Source organism: Diaporthe amygdali, assembly GCF_026229845.1.
Source record: "Diaporthe amygdali strain CAA958 chromosome Unknown NODE_9_length_1275696_cov_64_842800, whole genome shotgun sequence".
NCBI classification, from domain to species: domain Eukaryota; kingdom Fungi; phylum Ascomycota; class Sordariomycetes; order Diaporthales; family Diaporthaceae; genus Diaporthe; species Diaporthe amygdali.
Genome location: NW_026517029.1, coordinates 882076 through 903480, shown reverse-complemented (window position 1 = coordinate 903480; position 21405 = coordinate 882076). Strand labels below are relative to the sequence as shown.

The 21405-nt window shown below is 52.6% G+C and overlaps 6 protein-coding genes across 6 annotated transcripts; 2 read left to right on the top strand and 4 right to left on the bottom strand.

Moving 5' to 3' along the window:
- Positions 1-1736: 1736 nt before the first annotated feature.
- On the top strand, positions 1737-2405 carry J7T55_013092 (uncharacterized protein; the record flags this gene model as incomplete). Its single annotated transcript, XM_053141746.1, has 1 exon — positions 1737-2405. The coding sequence occupies one exon, from the start codon at positions 1737-1739 to the stop codon at positions 2403-2405; it is 669 nt and encodes a 222-aa protein (XP_052995437.1).
- A 527-nt stretch (positions 2406-2932) lies between these two features.
- J7T55_013091 (glycoside hydrolase family 28) lies at positions 2933-4661 on the bottom strand (the record flags this gene model as incomplete). Its single annotated transcript, XM_053141745.1, has 4 exons — positions 2933-3283; positions 3361-3791; positions 3907-4049; positions 4174-4661. The coding sequence occupies 4 exons, from the start codon at positions 4659-4661 to the stop codon at positions 2933-2935; spliced, it is 1413 nt and encodes a 470-aa protein (XP_052995436.1).
- Positions 4662-7344: 2683 nt separating this feature from the next.
- J7T55_013090 (uncharacterized protein) lies at positions 7345-9737 on the bottom strand (the record flags this gene model as incomplete). Its single annotated transcript, XM_053141744.1, has 5 exons — positions 7345-8490; positions 8546-8911; positions 8979-9000; positions 9059-9399; positions 9516-9737. The coding sequence occupies 5 exons, from the start codon at positions 9735-9737 to the stop codon at positions 7345-7347; spliced, it is 2097 nt and encodes a 698-aa protein (XP_052995435.1).
- Positions 9738-13974: 4237 nt separating this feature from the next.
- J7T55_013089 (uncharacterized protein) lies at positions 13975-14343 on the top strand (the record flags this gene model as incomplete). The annotated part of the gene is made up of 1 exon (XM_053141743.1): positions 13975-14343. The coding sequence occupies one exon, from the start codon at positions 13975-13977 to the stop codon at positions 14341-14343; it is 369 nt and encodes a 122-aa protein (XP_052995434.1).
- Positions 14344-15942: 1599 nt separating this feature from the next.
- On the bottom strand, positions 15943-17519 carry J7T55_013088 (uncharacterized protein; the record flags this gene model as incomplete). Its single annotated transcript, XM_053141742.1, has 4 exons — positions 15943-16116; positions 16185-16309; positions 16631-17399; positions 17463-17519. 4 exons carry the CDS (start codon positions 17517-17519, stop codon positions 15943-15945), a joined length of 1125 nt encoding a protein of 374 aa, XP_052995433.1.
- Positions 17520-19940: 2421 nt separating this feature from the next.
- On the bottom strand, positions 19941-20789 carry J7T55_013087 (uncharacterized protein; the record flags this gene model as incomplete). Its single annotated transcript, XM_053141740.1, has 1 exon — positions 19941-20789. One exon carries the CDS (start codon positions 20787-20789, stop codon positions 19941-19943), a length of 849 nt encoding a protein of 282 aa, XP_052995432.1.
- Positions 20790-21405: the final 616 nt, after the last annotated feature.

Below are 21405 nucleotides of genomic sequence, written 5' to 3'. Positions count from 1 at the left end.
TAAGCATATAACCTCGAGATTAAGGTTATTTGAGAGTTATTTAAAACAGGGGTTGGGTATATTATCTATCAATATATTAGATAACCTTATAAACTTTACAGCCTAATACAAGGTAAATAGATAGTAGTTGTAGCTATAGGATATAAGTAAATGCCTTTATTGCTAATATATTAGGGAACCTTAATATTAAGGTTATTTTTATAAATAGGCTATAACTTTAAATATAATAGCTGGACCTTTTTTAGGCACCCTGATGGGCGCCTGGCGGGCTTGCCTTACTTAGGGGGCGGGGTTCTCGAAGGTTTGCATATATGAGGGTCGGGGCTCTGTAGCAGGACAAGAATGGTTATGAGCCCAAAAAAAGGCCTCATGGTGTAGTGGTTATCACGTGACGTTCACATAGATGAATTCCAAACTGTTGTAACCTCATTATAACGGTCCGTCAAGGTCCCCGGTTCGAGACCGGGTGAGGTCAGCCATTTATTTTGCCATTTGTACCTCCCAATAGAGAGTTGTTCTGGCTCCGGAAGTGGTTCATTTTGCTCCTCCCAGCTGTTTTGCAGAGCTGCTATTGCTCATATGGGATAGATTGCCGGGTGGAAAAGGAGTGCAAATGTTGTACTATGCTAGATGATGGCGAGAATTTCTGCGGTGGGTGCATTGTCTAAACTCTAATTTTTCCTCGGCTGGACAAGCTCACACTATATGCTTGGAAGAAAAAGATTCATTTTGGCCCTGCCGAACTACTCCTGATTGGGGGAGTATCATTGTCCTCCGGTATATATCGGCCACTGTTCTGGCACGACAGTAGTCAAGGTCGAGTATACGGCGACGAGGGCAGAATGCAACACCAGTCTGGGCCGTGCTGCCGGAATCCGCACATTTTCTGACTGCGCCAAGCTAGCTTCCTTTGGATAGCTTGGCCTTCCGCCAGCGAGACCAGCATTTGAGGCCTGCTAAGTTTGCATTTGCCGGGCCCGGAAGGATTCTAACGGGTCCACCCATGTGCCTCTTGCATGAATGAAAATATTACGTTTACTTAGGACGCCAACGCGACTGCGCGACCAGGCTGCACAGCCCGAAGCCGGTTGGTCTTCACCAGGCTCCAGCAAAGGATGCTCCCAGTCTCCACAGCCAAGACAGCCAAGACAGCCAAGCGGCCAACACGGCCAAAGAATGCAAGAGACGTCTGTCTATAGTAAGGCTGAGAGAGGAGGATGAGCCTCATCTGCTGTCTATCACCCGCCCACGTACGATCCAACAGGGCAAGTCAGACAGACGATCCAAAAGGACGCTCAAGCTGGCCCAGCTTGACCCCTCGTTGGCAGCATTGAGGCCCGATTTTCTCTTGCCTCTGGCCGCTCTTTTCCCTCTTCTGTGGCGTCCTCGAATCCTGCGTCGTTAGGGCCCCTTTTTTCCCGTTCAGCTGCCTCGCCAATCATACGCTGACGCGAGTCTCGATTTGGCCAGGACGAAATGAACCGGGGCGTCCATGCACCTTTGCCGCTAGAACACAAGAAGTCTTATTGTAGTCGATTCTAGGATTTCGATCCTATCAATCACTGCCTCACTGGATTATTTTGAGCAGGATCATGGATCTAAACATGAGCCCAGGCCTGGAATGGAGCCGCCTTGGACAGATATTAAATGTCCCCTCGCCCTCTTGACATCCTCAGGCTATTCATCACCACTACTCATCACTACTCTATCTTTCCACCACGATCCCAACAACCAACATGCACTCCCAACTAGTCATCGCGGCCCTGGCCGCCTCCGTCTCTGCCAACATCTTCCCGGCGCACGTCCCAATCAGGCGTGACCTCCTGGTCGCTCGTCAGACCGACTCCTCTACATCTCCTTCCGCTACCTCGGGCGGCGCCTCTGATGAAGAATGCCAAGCAGAGCTCTTGTCCATCGCCACCGCTCTACCCATCCCCGACGATGACCTGTTGAACTGGGAGGAGTCGCAGACCGACACGGACCCGTGCTCGATCACCGATGTCCCATCCTCCCTCACCAGCCAGTACAGCAGCTACACCGATGCCGTCCTCTCATGGTATTCGGCCAGCAGCTCCGAGCTGCTCAGCGCCCTGTCAGCGTGCCCGCAGTACGCGGACGCCGCCTCCGAGGTCCAGGTCTGCACCTCCAGCCTCAGTGCCGAGGCCACCGCCACCGGCTCCGGCTCCTCGGCTTCAGCTACGGGCGGTTCTTCTGCGACAGGCTCCGCATCCGGAGCGTCTGGCTCCTCTACCGGCACGGCCACCAAGTCTGCATCGTCTGGCTCCACCAGCTCAGCTACCGGCTCTGCATCCTCATCAGCAGCGACGGCGGGTGCCCCGATGCGCGAGGTCGGAATTATGGGTGCTGTTCTGGCCGGTGTTCTTGGCGCTGCTGTCGCCCTCTAATTTGGCCAAGCGCCGTTATACCACTTGGGATGTTTGTTACGATAATGGCTTGACTAGAACGTTACAGGTTGATTACATCGGGTTGAAGAAATGCTCGGGAGGGATTGTTACCACAGATACCACAAATCCAATGAATCATACGTTTCCAAACAAGCAAAGCAAATACGGAAAGCCTCCCTTGCCACATCATGATGTCAAATTCTTCGGCGTGGCGTTGAAATTGTCGCTGCATGGACGGGCATGCAATGCATGTATTAGCGCTGACAGCCGGCTTGAAATAGGTTAAGCCACAAACACATGGGCCCCTTTTTAATTTCTCTAAGTTCCGGCTAAGAGCTTTTTCGTATCTGTCAGAATGACCGACACCGCGACCTCGTGTTCCCGAATAGGAAAGTCAAGGAATCCTTCTTAGTTCCTGTATGACTCCTCCCCTCGAGTCTATCACGAGATTTGGAATCGCAAATCCTCTTTCTAGAAAGGTTAAATGCACCCAGATCCATCATTAGATCAAGTCATCTTCACGGCTGCTATCTCACCCACGGCGTAGCCTCCGGTAATGTCGCCAATGGCACACTGCATTTATCTGCCTTGGCCGCGATCGCTTCCGTGCTGTTCGAGCTGACGCAGTCTACCCCGACGTCTCCTCTGATGTTGTCGCATATGACCACTGCGTTAGTGGCAGTTCCATTGCCGCATGGCGATGTCACGGTGAAGTTCTTGAAGGTGATGTTCTCGCAGATCGCGTTCGGGTTGGAACTGCATGTCAAGGAAGCGACCGCTCGTCCATACTTCCCGGACGTGTAGCCCGAGAAGTTTTCGAAATGGACGTTTGTTACGTTCACCTGTGAAGGGTACGCCGCACATGTCGTTGCGTTGATCTGCCGTTGTGCGCGCTGTCAGCGAGGCTGCTCATCACAAGCTGGCAGCAGATGGTAGTTGAGGGGGAAACACTCACATTGAAATAGCAAGAATCCAGGTACGCCGCGTACTCATTATTCGCGTTCCAAAAGTTCCTGAACGTAACATTGTTGATATATCCATATCCAACATCAGGTCCAGCCCAGGACTTGAGGCGCGCGCCGAACTGGCCGTTCAGCATCCAGATGTTTTCGATGACGACGTCCTCGATAATGGACTTCTCGCCGGCGTACTGCCCGATGGATCCCATGGACTGGCCGTGAGTGCCGTTGCAGTACATTGTGTCGACATGCACGTCAGTCGCATTGGACTTGGGGCTGAAGCAGTCGTCGCCAATGTTCACCCACGTCCGCTCGACCGTCAAGTGCTCCACGTTGAGCGAGTCAAAGAAGTCGGTGTTCTTTGGCAGGGCGCTGGCATTGTTGGATTCGGCGGTGATAATCACATCGCTGTATGATACTTCTGACGCTGTTGTCCCTGTCGTCAGCCTGCAGGTCGATGATGAAACTAACTGATCACATCGGCGGGTCTCCCCCCCCCCCGGCCCCGACCAGCTATATGATACTGCAAGGAGATAACTTACAAGTCACCACAAAGTTCGTCCAGCATGGCGAGTCCTTCATGTGAATTCCCTCGATGGAGAGACCAGTGGCGTTCTGGGCATAGAATAGCACGGGACGAAGGTACGTATTACTGGGGTCGAGAACCTCCAGTCCAGCAAACTCACTATTCATTTGTTCGTTAGCAAATGTGGAAAACCACTCGCCGCAAGAGCCTCCTTTTTCTGGAAATTTTTTGAATTTTCGAATCAGGCATTACGGGTGATATGGCCTTGGAGATGAGCACCTACTTCCACCATCTCTGCCCATTGCCATTCAGAGTACCCTCGCCGTAGATTTTGATATTCTTGCCACCCCATTTCCAGAACATAATCGTCTTCTGAAATGGGTGCGTAAAGGCAACGCTCTGCCAGTAAGGAGTGTCATTGGTGAACTTGATCTCCCCGTCAAGATGAACATAGACGTCATCGAGGAAGGTCAGGTCCAAGGGCTGGCCGATGATGAAGGTCTCGTTGGCTGGCAAATAGAGCGTTCCTCCATGGTTGGCGCGCTGGAGGGCCTGTTTGAAGTCTGAGGAGACGTCATCTGTGTCGTTGCGACTGGACCGGATCGTTACGACGCGTCTCTTGCCATGATTTCCTGAGGGCTTCGACGGCTTGTATGGGTGTTTTTCTCTAAATTCCAGGATCGACCGGGGGACACCTGCAGGCAGGGCGATATTGCTGGCTGCCGCGAGGACGGCCGCTGTGAAGACGGCTGTCACGGTGGCGAGCTTCATGTTGGTGTAGTCGTCTGAGGCCCAGAAAAGATATTGTCACTGATTGTCACCAGATTGGTCACCTGGGCAAGGACGGTGAGGATGAGGTGAACTAGATTATCGGGTCGAGAGCTATCTTTTTGTATTTGGTAGAGATGTTGCACTCATAGGTCTGGGCCGAACGAGATCAGCCAGGAACGTGGTCACATCGTGGGTAAACGCATGTTGCCCATACCCCATCCGACTCCAAATACCTGGTATGGGCTGCATCGTCGGTTTCCCCATAGATAATCAAGGATCGTCTGCAAATACCCTGCAGTGGTCAGCCAACGGAATCTTAGCAACGGGAATTTGACGAAGCAAGATCCCGCCTATCAAGACGACCCGAGGCAAAATCCCTCCGTGACATGTCGACTCTTCGAGGGGTTGGTCATCGAACTTCTTTTGCAGTAGTTCATGAAATAGAGTCGTCACTTTAACCCTCTTAGAAAATGTTGTCATATGGGCCGGGCCAGCTCCATTAACCGTCTTGGCTCGACGCCTCGGACCCGTAGCTGCAGGAGATAAGTCCAATTCTCTTCTGTTATTGATGGAAAATGATCAAAGACATTTCTCCGGCTCTATCAGATTGTGCAGTACCCCAGGTTCCCCCTAACCTTCCTTGTTCCATTCAATTGCTCCAAATCTCCGCCATCAAGCTTTCCCCGCATGTTTCCCAATCTGGGGGAGCAAAGCTGGGGAAATGTGCGGGGAGGAGGAGGGCCAATCTTTTACTGCCCTGTCTACTATAGATTCTCTGGCACTAGCTATTTGCAGTAAATTCAAGGTCATGACCAGATATTCCCATCACCTTTCAGGGACAGTAAGTGTGGCAAATTTGGCCGAAGCGTGACTGTTCCAAGTTGGCGACTACGAACATCTGGGTACCTTTTATAATTTATACGGCGTGGTTCACCGACACCTCTTAACTCATAACGCAAGACATTCACATCTGTTGCTTCAATCACGTTTCCATATAATCAAGGAAGAAAAGCGAGGAAGTTGCATGCTGGGAGCCTAGTCCTTGGACCAAGAGCTTGCGGGATTTCGCTATCTCTCATGCAAATGTCGCCCACACATGGAAAGCTTCCATGCTTGCAAATTGTCTAGGTAGACGCGGACTCCAAGGTCAATGCCAACAAGCGATCTCAAGAGCTTGGGCGCATATGTGCGCCCTGTCACAAGCAGTTTGAACGCATTCGCGCCCCCATCTGGCAGCTATGTGGCATTTTGGAAATAATTATTCATGCACCATTTCGAAGATTGAGCGCTTCATCAAGCTAAAGAATGACAGAAGCGATTTCCTTGGGACATTGGTAATAAAATGAATAGGAATCAGAGATAATGTTCGGGGTTTTGATGTTGCCCGCGCATATCGCTGAGTTCAGTGTGAATCGACATTGATTGACACCAGGTGTACAGGAGAGTGCTATCTATTTAAAAGACAAAGAGCAGCCTTTTATGATGTTCATTCAATCTCTCTTTAGAGACTCTTGAATATGACTTGCGCAAGACGAAGTTCCCCACACTTGGACGGGGAAAGTGATAGCTAGACAATTAACACATGCAAATGGTTGTTCATTACACCACGCTGAGCAGTATCAGATCAAAGCCTATCTGATGGTCAATTCTGAACCATTGTGTAATTTTGGGAAGAGTCGCTCGTCGTCCACTCAGCACGTGTCGTCCTCTTGTGGGTCACGACGTCGTGATCCCGGAAGTCTATTCATTAGCACCTCGATTGAGTTCACCGAAACAGCTTGGCAAGGATCCATGGTAATGCGTGAGATTGAAGCTTAGTTGAGCCTCACTAAATGCGCTATCAATCAGATCTCCGTTTAGAAACATGAGAGCTCATGCATGGCTGCCGAGACATGTCTCATCTGAGTAGCTCTGTTCTGGGAAAGACCAATATCACCATTGGGAAGGAGATGAATCACGGTAGTATGACAATTCGGCTATTGGTACATGTTGATGCATATTGATGCATCAATGGGAAATGTTCGATCTTGCTGGCCAGACTTTCGGGCCGATGCTGCATTTTTCTTTTCTTCTGGAATAGTATCCGGCAATGGCTGTCCTCTTAGCTCGCATAAATTTCTTGAAATAGCTTGTCAACCGCTAAGAACTGTGACAATGCGATGGGCTAAGTGGCTCGCAGAAGTGGATTAGTTCTATTTGGATAATACCAAATGCTAGACAGTATTTGCTTCTGTTCTGAGATCGTTATCGTAGCGGATGGGTGACTAGAGACCCCAATTAGAAGGAGCCTCTAGGACTGCAAGTAATTCAAGTATGAACAATCCGATGAGATACCCCAAGCATCTCGATTCAAATTCACAGACTATCATTGGAAAAAAAAAAAAATGGAAAAAAGGGTATTCGTGAAGACTATCTCGTACCCCTTCGAAACATTTTTGCTAATTCGATAGCTCTTTTACTAAATGGAGAACATTGATTGAGTGCCCAAATTGCAGGTTTTGCTTAAAACTTGAAGAAAGTTTGGGAGAGTTGATTATATACTATCCAATACTTTGTATTCAAAGATCGCTGTGACCCGCAACCCACAGAAACGTATGTATATAGTTCTTGGTATCATAAGTTTTCAACGTGCAACCTCAATTGTATCCCCCTAATAAACGAGCGAATGAAGTGAAAGATAGACTCAGTCCTCCGTCTCGAAAAAGCTCCCCTGCATGCTCGCCCGGTTGTTCAAAAAGGTTAAGTCAACCCTGCATGCCATCGTCCTCCCGTCCAACTTGCGAATATTCTCCTCATACATCCACCACACAGCAGCCAGAGCGGCTGCCACGAGGACTTGCACCACAGAGACGCCGATCCCGGTGCCCTTCAGCCCGGCGGCGGAGGATGGCCCCACAATGGCGGAGGGAATCGCCATGGCGAAGATGCCCGCGAATAGGGCCCGCCAGACAGTCAGCCCGGCGTCCATATCCGCGATGCTGCGCAACGAGATGGCCAGGTTCGGCGAGGTGAACTGAGCGGAGCGCTTGAGAAGGGGCTTCGCTGGCGCATCGAGGATGTAGGCCCCCGCTGCAAGGAGGCCCAGGAGAAAACTGACCGCTGAGAAGCGGAGGGTAGAAGCATTATTATTAGAAACGTAGAGGCCGAAGCCTAGAATCCCGATAAAGGATAGCGCCGAACCGGCGCCGAGGACATAGATATGAGTTGATCGGGTCTTGAAGGCCGTCATCGTGTTAGACCATGACGGCCACAGCCCGAAAACCGCGACGGCGGTTGTGGAGAGAGTGAAAGGAAATGCAAGGAGGGGCCCGATGGTCGCTGGGGAAAGCGAGGCGGGCGCGGGCACGAATAGGCCCGAAAGGGAGGCAGAGAAGCCCCAAAGTAGGGCGTAGGGCAGGAATGAGGCCATGAAGGCGAGGACGGTCGTCGGTGCGGCCATCGCGCGGGGCGCTTGGAGGAGAACGTCCCTGCTGATGACACCCTCCGAGGGCCCGTGGTACGACACGGGCCTGGCGACCGTCTTGACATAATTGATGACTGTCTGCTTGCTGAATCTCCTCCTCGCCCATAGAGGGAACTTGCTCCCCGCAGCGGTAGACCATCCCGTCGTGGGCGTCCTGAGCATCGCGTTTGTGCGGTCGAACATGGTCTCGGGAGCGCCCAGCACAAGCAAGGGGATTGAGACGATCTGGAAGACGGCGAGAATTTCGAACTGCAGGCTGAAGCCGGCTTTGGTCTGGGAGGTGACTCCTCCAATTAGAGGTGGGCCCCAGAGGGTCGCCACTGAGACGATACGATGAGTGGCAAGTTTGGTGGAGCGTTCATGTTCCTGTGTGTGTTTTGTTAGAAACAGGGAGAAGAGGACTGAGTTCGCGAGGTCTTACAAAGTAGGTGTCGATGATTGACCCAACCACCAAAGTATCGAAGGCGCCCCAGCCGAAACCCTGAAAGATCCTAGCTGCCATAAATTGTCCGTAACTTGTGGTCACCCTGGTGTTCCACACCAAACCGATGAATAATACGACCATAGATGCCAAAATAACTGGTCTCCTTCCCCATATTCTGGCGGCAATGGAGCTCGCCAGTCCCGTAATGGCCGAGAGCATGAGTGGCACGCCTGTAAGTGCTGCCACAGCTGTGTAAGAAACAGAGTACTGTCGCGCCAAATCCTCGTTCACGCTGATCAATGCTGTCTTCATGACGTTGCAAATGGCCACAGTCGTCAGCAGAGCATACAGGTTGAGCTCTTTCTTTAAAATCGACCAGCTCTGTTTGACGTCAGTAGGGCTCGGTCCTTACTCACGGCAACGGACTTACCAGGGGATCGTCAGGGTCATCACTGGGCTGTGGAATCAACTCTGTAGTGGCATACTTCCCTCGCCCATACTTGATCCGACCACCCTTTCCTGTTGTCGAGGTACTGTACGTCGTATATGAGGTCTTGAGCTGAGACCGATTGGACCTTGCGGTAGACGGCCTGCTCGAGTCGACGATGACCACCCTGTCCGTCGTAAGCGGCCCATCCCGTGTCAAGGAGGACAGACGTAGCGAGGATGGCCTTGCCGGCCTCGTCGGCGCTGGAATCGAAACTTGTGGTGAAGCCGGTCTGGTCAATTCTGGCGGCGACATTCCTAAAGGGTGAGGCGTAGGCGTTGTGTCTTTCGGTTTCGTCGGAAATATATTTAATGTTGAAGCAGTGATCCCTATCGGTATGGCCGCCGATGTGGCCGAAGTCCATCTCGCCAGATCAATATTGTCACCACTTTCTTCTTGTTGTTCGTCTTCTACCGCCCTTGCGTCCGTCTTCCCTTGGCTTGCTCCAGGTCGGCTTCCCTCGTCCCCGGCATAGTCGACTTTGCGCTTGATATAGATACTGTCTTTTGCCGGTACTGGCGGTGGAGGTCCATATGCGGATTCCCGAGGTAGTACTGCGGATTCGGCGAAAGACTCTGCTAATGACTCTCTCGTATCTGGCTTCTGCTTGATTACTCTGCTGTCCCGCTCGTTCAGACCCAGCTTTACATCCGCGTTGGCCAGATACGACAGATCCCGCAGATCATCCCCCTCATGATCCATGATGAGCGGCGATGAGAACGGCGACGTTCTTGGGTATCTCGAGATTACAAAATTAAATAAGAGAAAGTGCCGCCAGCAGCAACCACGTCGACGGCCCGGTCAACGGTTCAAGATGAAGCAAAGGGACCCAAGAGATAAGGCATGGGTTGAAAGAAAGTAGAGGGTAGCAACGAAGCAACAGTAGGCTTTGCTAGGTGACACCAGAAGGCAGCAGAGTAAGTATTCGTGTTAGAACACGGCCGGCTTCTCAGGCAGACTGGCCTGCAGTGAAACGGGCATTGACGCAACGGGTGCGGGTGGCTGCCCGGGTGGTCAAGGCGTTGGTGTTATAAGATTATTGCGGGTCGGGCGGAAGAAGAGAACGTGCAGGTGTGGGACGTAGGGCGTCGTCCAGACCATCCTAGTCGTTTTTCTTCCCAATATGCATTGCATTGGTTTGGTTTGAATAGTTCATGTAGACTTATGGCCGTGCCCTCAGGTAGCGGGACAGATAGGCTGAAGGAGATGGGACGAGATGAGATGAGACTTGCCGCCACATGCCGACTAGGGCAGACACATGGAAAGAGGGGCCATGTGTGGGCCTGGGCAAGGACGACCAAACGAAGAAAGTGACGGACGGGCCGTTGCTGAAGCGCAACCTTGTTGCACACGCAACATGCAGGCGAGCTGGTGGAGGAGGAGGAGGTGGTGGTAGTGGCCCCCTCTGCACCGGGTGGGAGCGGAGCTCAGGACAGAACCAGCCGCGGAACGGGCGGAGTGACGTTCTTGACGAACGGTGTGGAGCCCTTCCGTCTGTCAGTCTGTCAGTCACACAGCCTGTCTGTCAATCGCTGCCTCGAAGACTGCGGGCGTGGACGAGGGTGTACGGCCAAGGTGGGTGTAAGGACATGGACGGACCCCTGATGGATGATGGACATGGGCCCCTGATGGACAACGTCGTGTGCCTCACCCTGGCTGTCCCCTGGTTGTCCCCTGCCTCCTGAACCCCTTGTTCCCGACTCATGAGAGCAGGCACACTTGAGATCACCGAGAAGAGTTTGGCTCTTGGCATTTGTGCCACGGGCGTGTCTTGCAGGTGACAGTGCTCGGGCCTCTCATGCGGCTGAAACAAGCTTGACGTTGGCCCGTCGTCGCGGTGAGGGGTGATCAACGGCCGGCCAGCAGGCCAGTGAACTGCTAGCTGCTAGCTGCTAGCTGCAATGTAATGTAACGACCATGAAATAGTGGCAATGGGAAGACGAGCTGGCCTTTGGCTACCAGCCTAGCACCTAGGCATGCAGCCGAGGCCAAGATTGCCATCTCGCCGAGTCATCGATCACTGGTGGTCACGTCAAGCAGGGCAAATCGACGCAGACCAAGACAGAGACGGCAGGGGTCCTGTGACAATGACCTCGACCTCTGACACAGGGCCGGAGGGCCCAGAGGCAACATGTGGGGCTGACATGCCGCCCAGGGATCAAAGCTTCTCGGTAAGGGCGTCCGAGGTGACAGGAATCCTCCGAGTGGACAATTGGGGGCGACCCCCGGAGTGGAGTATCTCTGGTCTTGACTCTTGAGCCAGCCTCATTTTTCGTCTTGCACACTCATCGATGTTAGTCGATGTCCATCCCAGCCATTTGGCCAAGACCTGCCAAAGACAGAAGTGCAAACAACAGCGCAAACCTTGGAAAAGATCGTGAGCGTATCTCACGACTGCCGTTGTCTGTGTGCCCTTTTGCCTTTTTCCCTCTTCGTTTCCGTTTCGACTTCTCCAATCCACGCTGTCCACGCTGTCAGACTCGGAGGATGAACTGGACAGAATGGTCCTGGCCCTCTCTCACCGAGAGAAAACAAGGCATAGTCCTGCACACCTAGGTACAGCACGGCTTGGTCAAGCCGAAACTCCCGTGCATATAGACTAGGGCTCTTCAAAGCTAGATCCGCTCCCTGCACATGGCTGTCACTTGGCAGCCGGATGCTGGCTGCAGATCTCCAGGCACGCGCTCTCGGCCCCGTCCTGCCGGTCTCTCTTTCGCTATCCGGCCGGGAACCTCATGATCCAGGGCCTGAAGGAGTAGACCAGTGATCAGGCTGAATTGCTTCGTCGCTTTAACAAACTTTACGAGATCAGTGGCTTCGCTAGAGGTGTGAGACCAAGCTCCGTGGCGGCCAGGCCAAGCCGTCAGCTATTCTCATCGTCCGAACACCTCCTCAACCGCCAACGCAGCCACCGAATGTGTAACACTCAGACCTTTAGCACCGCACCATCCGAACAATTTGCACACCCTCGGACCATCTGACGGAGCGCCGCTATTATGCAGAAAAGCTGCAACGTCCAATTCCAGCCAACGCCACAGGAAACAATCCTGTTTCCATCTCTTCGCTGCGCTGCCAGTCGCGATTGGCTCATCAGTGTCTTCCATCTGCATCTGGATCGTATCCATTCCGGCTGGCCTCAAGCAATGGTCCGGTCCGGCCAGACAGGCACTATCAGCTAAACTATCAGCACGTAGCGTTAAATGGACGGACTTCGGCCCAAGCCCAGCAGGTATGGGATGGGTTGGTAAGGAACGATTCTAACTTGTTCCATGGCTAGATTCGAATATTTGATTCGAAGTCTTGGCCACAGGAACGTCTTTGCCCAAGAAGCATCGTCCTCTTCAATACCATTACCAATCCGAGAGAGTCCGTTCCAATTATATTAAAGGTTTCCTCAATACGCATCGGACCATGTTCGTCACTCTTCAATTTTGCCTGATAATTGTAGACCTGAATAGTATGTAATCAACAACACCTCTCTTCACGGCCTCAACCCTTCTGTATCTAAATTTCGGCATCGTAATGACAACTCGGATCGAGAAGTCAAAATGAATGCGGCTTTTGGTGAAGAAACACTAATTACCCCTCACGGCTCCCTCCCTTAACACCTTATAAACAACGTCAAATAAGTGTTTGTGCGGCAGGACCCGTCGCAGTCAAAGATATCACTTTGCATACCTACTGCACTGAAAAGGCTCTAGCTTAGCCTTTGTAACGGCGATCATACTATCACACCCTTTATACGTGAGCCACACTAAATGTGTACACAAAACGCCCACTTAGTCCGCAACCAATAGGTGGGTGCGCGAGCGTTGCCACTAGTCACCGAGATCGTCGGCTCTAATGCAACAAGAAACGTCAAAACGGCTTGACGGCGCATTAGTTTCTCCAAAAAAGACATATATACCGCCCACATATCAACCAAACAAGAGCTTTCCTCCGAGCAAGACTACGGCCAGCCAAGGGCCAACGGCTCCGGGGCGGTGTGACAGTGTCAGTTACGTGTATTTGGAAGAAACAGTGTGGGGGTTATAGAGGAAAGGAGACTAATATCACCTTCCTGCACCAACAAGGCTCGTCAAACCCCGTGACCGGCCTCGACGACGACCAGCCGATGCAGCCAAGCATGCAGGCGTCCCGGGAGCGCGTCCCAGGTGCAAACTCAAAAGTGATGAGTTGGTGGCCATCCAGTCCTGCCCTCAAATAAACGGGCCCCAGCCCCAGCCCCGGCCCAAAAGCCATCGCCAGATGTGACCCAGTACCTAGGTACGTAATGAACGTGCACATCCCGAGCCAGACGAACGGCGAGCTGTCAGATGCAATTTGTTTTCGGTCCAGAAGAACAGATCAAAGACATGTGCGTGGCGATCGTCCTCGCTCGGACGGCCGGCAGTTCGACTTAAGTTCGCGATCCCATCTCCCACTGGGAGCTAGGCGCCTCATATAGGCCGACAGACTGCCTGTGCTCGAGATGGCACCAGAGTGCCCGTCCCAAGTTGCAGATAAAATACTGCGCATGTGTAAACATGCACGTGTGCAAACAGACCGAGCTGTTTGTAGAACATAGATTGGATCGAGCTGTATTGAGAACTCCTTCACATAGCCATTTGCCGAGACGCACAACGATTGGAATTACTGCATCAAGGAAGTTATTGCATCGGGGTGGCGTTGTGCTGTAGAGCGCACGTTGCATCGACATAGTCAGGATGGAACACCTCGGAGATTACTGTTGCCTATACTGAGACGTATAGGATTCTTATACGTTGATTGCGCATGTAGGCTTAGATTTCTGCGCAACACTATTGCAATTCCCGGCTTTCAAAGAGCCTCACTCTGAGAGGAACCGAGCGCCAGGACGACACCTAGTCAACCTCGAACAGCCCGTATTCTCCTCCACACTGCTCGGGACTCGATTGACCAATTGGCCAGGCTGCTCCTAATGATCTCGGCTTTTGCTATACTCCTTCGAGGCCTTTCGTCCGTCGGCATCTACATCCTTGACGGCGACCTGCATCCAGATGCGTCTCACGAGCCGTATCTTCTGCAGTTACCTGCTGAAGAAGCCGGCCACAATACCATCTCGCAAGAGCTATTTACCGAGCCCAAGGTCTCCTTAATCTCCGAGGCTGTTTCCGATTTGGAAGACTACACGATCGTGTGTTCCGACGGCCACGATTCGCACGCAGGTCCGATGAGCTACAGCTGTGTATTTGACACACTCGATGGAGGTGCTGAGGGTAACAGAGAAGGTATTAGCGAGCTGCTCAGGCGTTTCGTAACGGAACAGAAATTGCCCAACCACAAGTGACAGCCTTAGAAGTGCCCCATGTCATTGTCTGTGACTATTTCGCTGCGTTGCATCCCTGGCTGGTTGGTCTACGAGCTAAGATATTCTCAAGTATCAACGAGCTGCGGGATCAATAGTAAGTTCACTGAAAGGTACCGATCATTTGAAGATCGAGGAGGAGGACGAAGGGTGCTCACACGCGAGATACTTCTACTTGGAACGCAGACAATTTGCTCTTTATCGATTACATTCTTGGTTTCGCTATAACTGTGATATGTCTGCATATGCAATTTGGGATGACTCAATGAATTGTATAGGTCTCATTCCACCGCAATTTGTATGACAGAATCAGACAGTGCTCACATGCATGAACTATTCTTCTCCACAAAGCCGATGTATTTAATTTATTTCCCCAGACGTTCTAGAAGGGCATGGGATATCATTCGTCCCATAAACATTCAAAACATTCAAAAAATAGCTTTTCATAGATGGGGAAACAAAAGAGCGACGCTCCGAGTCTCAGAAACCAACGGTCGCTCTGGCTCGTGAACCTAGCTTGCATGGCCTGATCCTGTTTTGCAACGTCCTCGTCTCGTGGTCCTCTCTCCACGCCCGCTATTTGGGAAAGCCGTAATTGATTGACTTCGGTCTTTGACAGAGATTTGGTGAATGTTTACAGCTTGTCACTCAGTGAGGCCGCTTCCTCGTCACTACACTTACCAACCCATTTGTAGTGTGTGGGCTCTCTCGGGCCACTATAGAAAGAGTGGTTCTGTCTCCTGTCGCAATGAACGATAACAAACCCAATCTTTCGAATTTATCAGTCGTTGCGAGAAGACTGGCCTTGTCCGTGCTTATTTAAAATAGGCTCGGACTTGGATTTCCATTCCCGGACTTCATTGACATACTCCTGTGGCGAACGAAGCGTTTCAAGCGGAGATCACATAAAGTTTACCATCACTTCGACGAGATACTCGGGCATACTAGTATGCTGCGGCGACAAGGTAAGCTACCCTTGGCAGGACCAATGGAGATATGGCTTGCCTTGAGTGGTTTGACTTTCTCAGTTGTTGGGGGAAGGTCTGAATGTCTGGCATCTTGTTTGAATAGTAGTTTGGAATCTATGTTCTCCTAAGTCTATGTGCACCCAATATTCTTCCAGAACTGGATAACCGGCACTCTAGTTGTGTCTAGCACTGCCCCTGGTCTGTGGTAGGTAGCATGCGCTTTAATGTCTATGTTTGCCCCCAGTCCGTACCAAAATTCGCCACTGAAAGAACCTCGCAGACTATTCCTTCCGAACTCTTTGCAGGAATACAACGCGGCGCTGCAATCCTGCAGGCGCAGTTGAGTCCCAACGTTCGGGGAATTTGAAAACTATCTTATGTATTGCCCACTCATTGGTCTGTTCACGGATAAAATCCTCCTTGATTGGAGTTTCGTGCCCCAAGGCATGACAGATCTATGGGTATGAGGGACGGCCGCGACGTTGCAGCAGGACCTGTCCCGAAATAAGGTTTTCTCAGCGGGCTGCAAGGGGCGGGTTGCGTCCACAGGTCCGCGAGGACACCCTGGTGAAGTCAATCTAATCTTGGCTCCACTTCCTCGATGTCAAAACCTTCAGGTTTTGCCTGGCGACTCTAGCCTGTTTCCGTTTCGCTTTCTTCGGATGAATATCGGGATGTCTGGTTTTCGTCCGTGTTCGTGCGACGAGGTTTTCGGACGGCTGAGAGCGACCCGTTGCGATTCTGGAGTGGCGATCGAGGGCGAGAGTGCACGTTCGGTGGTCCGTGACTAATCTCTCGTGGGTGATATTGTGTTGATGAAAAACATTTCGAAGAAGTCATTCAGGCGCCACCTACCCAGATAGAAGGCGCCGATCCACCCCAAAGTTGTCGGTCGTAGGTATTCGCGGGTGGCATCCAGAAGTACATCTGTTGGCCCTTGCAGGGGACTTTGCTGCCGGTTTCGCGCACAAAACCGAGATCTGGAAGAGAATGTGAGTAATCATGATCATCAATATCCTTAATTTCGTCCATTTCGTTCTCATGGCGATGGTTCAGGTTTATAGGCCTAGAGGCGGCATCATCCTTGTGGTGTCGTCGACGTCGGTCTCCTTGAGCCGGACTGTATTGCAGTTCTGCTCGTTTTGACGGAGGTGCAGTGCCGTGCACAGCGCGCAAAGAGCCTTGCCCCAAACTCAATGCGTGACTGTTTTCGAGCCTGGCCATCCTGCCAAAACGATGCAGCCATGATCCCCTTCTGGACGGTCTATCCCCTTAGAGAGATGCAATGACGATTGCTTTACCTGTATTGTGGACTTCCTGGTCCTCTGCCTTCTCCACCTTGAGAAGCAGCTGGCCCGTTCGGACCAAAACCTCCTGGTACTCCAGCTCGTATGACACGGGGAGATCCTCGTCCTCGTCCGCCTGGGTCCAGATCGCCGGGCCGGGTCTCGCACCAACGTTCTCGCGAACCTTGAAGCGCAGCCCGACGTTCTTTTGCCGGTCGGTCCACAGGATCTGGTCCTGCTCCTTCAGCTCGCCCTTGTGGCACTGTCGCAACCACCGCCTGAACACGCGCACCACGCCGTCGTTGATGTTGACGTGAGAGAGGAAGAGGCCTCTCCTGGACGAGTTCTTGACCATATTTGTGACTGTGCACAATTGGCTGAACATCTCGCCATCGTCAAGATCCACCGTCACCGTTGCAGTGTCGTCACCCTCAGCAGCACCACCACTCACGCTGGGATGTCTCGACCTTGACCTGCGGTTATCCTCCTGCAAGACGGGCCTGAAGCGCGAGTAGAGTTGCCCAAACTGGCCAAAGCTCAGCTGGTGGTCCTCCTCGTAGCCGCTCAGGCCGTCTGTACCGAGGTAATTACACTGCAGGTAGGGTGTAGAGATCTTTGCGGAGGGGTGGTAGCATTCGAGGATGAGCTCATGCTCTGGCAGGAAGGCTGCGTTCGTCAGGCGGGTGTGGATCAGGCGAATGGCCAGGTCGTGGAAGCGGCGGTTCACTCGGGCGAGCGGAAGGAGCTGGATGGTTGTCATGGGAGAGAGGATTTGCATGAGGATCTTGGGTTGCCTTGTTAGCTGTGCTGCAAGAAGTGTTAGGGGCAGGAATGTGAGAAAGCTCACCTCGCTGGGAAGGTCGTCTATGTTCATGGGTATGGAAGCCATGTTGAGCATGTCCATTGTGATAGTGTTGGTGGTGTGTTGCAAAGAGGCGATAAGGCCGACTTGGCTGATAGAGCTTGGTTGGATGGTTGACGAAGAGTCTAAGTATGGTGCAGCAGACTCTCCGGGGGCAAGATTCAAGATTGGGGGCTCTGTTGATATTTGAATGGGCAAGTGAGGCGCAAGCAAGGACGGCTCGATGGCTCGATGGCTCGACGGGTGGCTTCCGAGCCGCAAGTCACCCTGGGCGTGCCCGATCAGGATGGCAAGGGCAGGGTGGCCCAAGCTCGGTCTTCGGTGGATTGGATGTTCAAGGCGTTGAATGCGCTGAGTGAAGGTATCGAGAGGGCTAGGTAGGGGGTGGTTGTACAAAAATGGATACGGATGTGGTGGTGCGATTAGGATGGTGGGCAGACAATGTCGTATGGTATGGGACGGTCAGGCTGTGGTGGTGACGGTTACTCGCAGGTGGCTGGTTAACAGAGGCAGGGCCAGCTTCGCGGTTGAAGCAGGCCAGATAGGGTGATCAACTGTTAAGATGGAACTTTAATGCATGGGTCGCGGACGGGAAACGTGCATGGGACAAGCAAGGTCGAGACTCGACAAACGGACGAGGTGAGGTGGATCTCGCGCCGCGAGGTCGCGCTTCCAGAGCTGGAATGGCACTGAGTGGCCCGCGGGTGGGGGCGCCCCTGGGCCTTCCCGCACGCTCCCGACAGTGAAACGGGTCGCCTTCAGCCCTACGGGCGGGCCTGGCTCGGGAATTCTCGACAACAAATTCGGGCGGAAGGCTGACATGACACCACCAAATCTGCTTTTCCCTGTCTGGCCCTGACAATGACAACAGTCTCTTCATTTTCCCTCTCTCCCTTAATAACTACCAGATAAGCTGACCTTGACATGCTTGACTTCCCACCGCCAGACCAGCACAGCTACCGCTCGTCACTGGGCTATTCATGCGCAAGCATCTTACCTATGCCAAGGGCCAGTTCCGCAGACGACTTCCAGATCATGAGCACGAGGCTTGCTGCGAGGGTGCATCCCATCCATTTCCATCTATCTCGTTTCCTCCCCCCCTGACTCAGCTCTGCCACCTCGCTCCACCACACTCCACCAAGCGAGCTGCGCTGGATACACGATAGATGATAACAATCAGCCACCATGGCGTTTCGACATGCGCATTGATAGTTGCAGTGCAGTGCAGAGCCTTTCACATGTGCGACGCAACGCGATGGGCCACGACTCGCTTCGCATCGCGTCTTGTCTCGCTCTTTTCTTCAACGTCGACAGATGCCGAGTCAGCCCACATTCGGAAAAGACCGGGCCCGAGAGGCCACGGCCGTAATGACTGCATTTGCATTTGATGGACGGCGACGACGTCAAGTCATGACCATCACGTAGAATGGCAAAATTACCTGCTTTTTTTATTTTGCATCTCCAAATGATGAGAGTCAATGAATTGCCTGCCACGGAAAATTCGCCAGAATGGATGCCTTTCGTGGTCACCACTCCTGGATTGAGCAACGTGCATCCTGCACGGCTATCTCCGAACAGCTGGGCCTCACTCAGCTGTGGCTTCAACGCCACCTCTTCTTGTGCGTCCAAAGGACAGCCAATACAACTACACACTCTCTCTACGTCTCACATCAGGATTGCCCTGCCTAAATTTTGAGATTTCTTTGGACTCAATACTTCTAAGAACACACCTCCATCGCAAAAATGCATATACTGCAAGCCTGAGTCATCATTGCTCCATAGTCGTCCCAACTCAACCCTCCTCCAGAGTATCCTACATGGGCCCACGTACGCAACGCATTCTGTATGGGCCTACTCATCACAAACCGGTGCGGTGCGCCAGGTGAAGTTGCGGTTTCCGATTTCGGATGAAGTAGGTCTGTCATCACTAGAGTCTTTCTTGACTGCGCCTGGGCAGCATCTTCTGCTTGCTATTGTTGCAAATGCGTGTCACAGTGGGGAATGGGTTCCAGGGCTACGATGTTTCTAGCGATGTCGTATGTAGCTATGTTTGTTTCGGAGTACAAAGGACCCTTCAAGCATTGAAATCTTTTCCGGCCCACCGAGAGAGAGGTCTGACCCCCTGTCAGCACTCCATGAGTACTCTACCAAGGCGATTCATACAATTGTAAGTCATGTAAGTCACCGCTTTGGGCTCATACTGGATCCAACTATTGTGGATAGCGTAAAGATCCTTGCCATCACGACGCCCTGGGATTTCATCGCGAACCCAGCAATCGACGGAGGGGCTAAGGAGCCCCTGTTCCTGCTCCTCACTTGCAAATCCCTCTCGCATCACACCCACAAATCTTGTGCCTTCCATGATACTCCCACCAAGGTGCAATATAAGTTGCGTTGCAGAGGCATTATATCGCGCTTTAAACGTGCTCTGTACATTGCGAAACCTCGTGTCCACTCGCCACATTAAGCACGCCTCAAGAAGTCCTCAACAGCGCCGTTGAATTTATCTGGGTTCTCATAGAACATGAAATGGCTGCCACCCTCCTCCTTTTCGAAGTTGACCAGCCTCGCTCCCGAGATCTGCTCACTTACCCACCTCACCCCTTCAGCAGGGAATACGCTGCCCTCAGCGGCGACGACCAAAGTCGGAACATCCAGGCGCGGCAGCAAATCCCTCCAGTCCTTGGCTGCATGGTCGCGCAGCAGTGCCGACGCCGCCTCGTCGCTCATCAGGTTGCTCCTTTCCAGCGCGAAGTCAACATCCTTGGCGTCAGCCGCCGCAGTGAACATGCCCTTGATCAGGCCCGCGGTGGCCGGGCGCATGTCCTTGCCCAGCTCGAAGCTCGTGCTGGGCGAGAAGATGGCCGACAGCTGCTTCGCCTGCTCGGGTGTCCAGGCGGGGTCGGCTATCATGCAAGGCGACTGGTCCACGAGCACGACGCTCGCGAACAGGTCCCGGGCCTGAGCTGGGTAGATATCAAAGAATGCCCAGATGATGGAGCAGCCCATCGAGTGTGCCACGATGTGCACCTGTCGCAGCTTGAGTTGTGTCAGAAGGTCTAGTAGGTCTGCTGCAAACCGGTATACGCGATAGCCCGAGTTTGGCTTTTCTGAATCTCCATGTCCGCGGTAGTCGTATGTCGTGACCCGGTAGGAGCCTTGGAAGTGGGACACTTGCTTGTGCCACTGAGCGGCGGTCTGCCGCCAGCCGGGGATAAACAGAAGGGTTTCTCCCGAAGCTGGACCAGTCTGAGTGTATGAGAGACGAACACCATCGTTCGTGGTGACATGCCCTGTGGTGGGTGGGTCCATGGTTGATGCGCCAGCCGAGGCCAAAGTCTGAGCTGTAAAATGAGGCGATTTGGGAGATTGACGCTGGCTAAATCCACAGCAAACGAACCTCTTGCGGAAGTATGCGGCTTATATACGGTCTTGGGTAGCACCGCTGTGCCCCCTTAGTAAGCACCAACGTGCTTCAAGCTGGTCAGAAAGTAGGCTTGGCAACAGGCTTCGGTTGTAACCTGTCGTCTTAAGAGCAATACAAGCAGAACTCTAGCAGGAATACCTGGGCGGTCGTGAATGTTTTAAAACCTCTCTGTCTACTAACTGAGGGGCACGACGATGGACGCAAGACACGGCAGCACAGCTTAGGACCGCTTGACTAGCACAAGTGGATATAAGTAGGCCAGACTGCCAGCACATAGATCCAGGTTAGGCTGCATCTGGCTCCACCAGCAGGATCACCTAGAGGAGTTCTCACCTGGAAGCGGTAATCTCACTGCCCCCTGTACGATTATCCACACGGGGATGCCACAAAGGAGGAGGCTTAAGATATCTCCCAGTGGGCGTAGTTGCTCGTGATGAGTTGCCGACACTAATGTCCTATCCATCGACAAGTGAGTGCGGGGGTGCCTTGCTATATAACAGG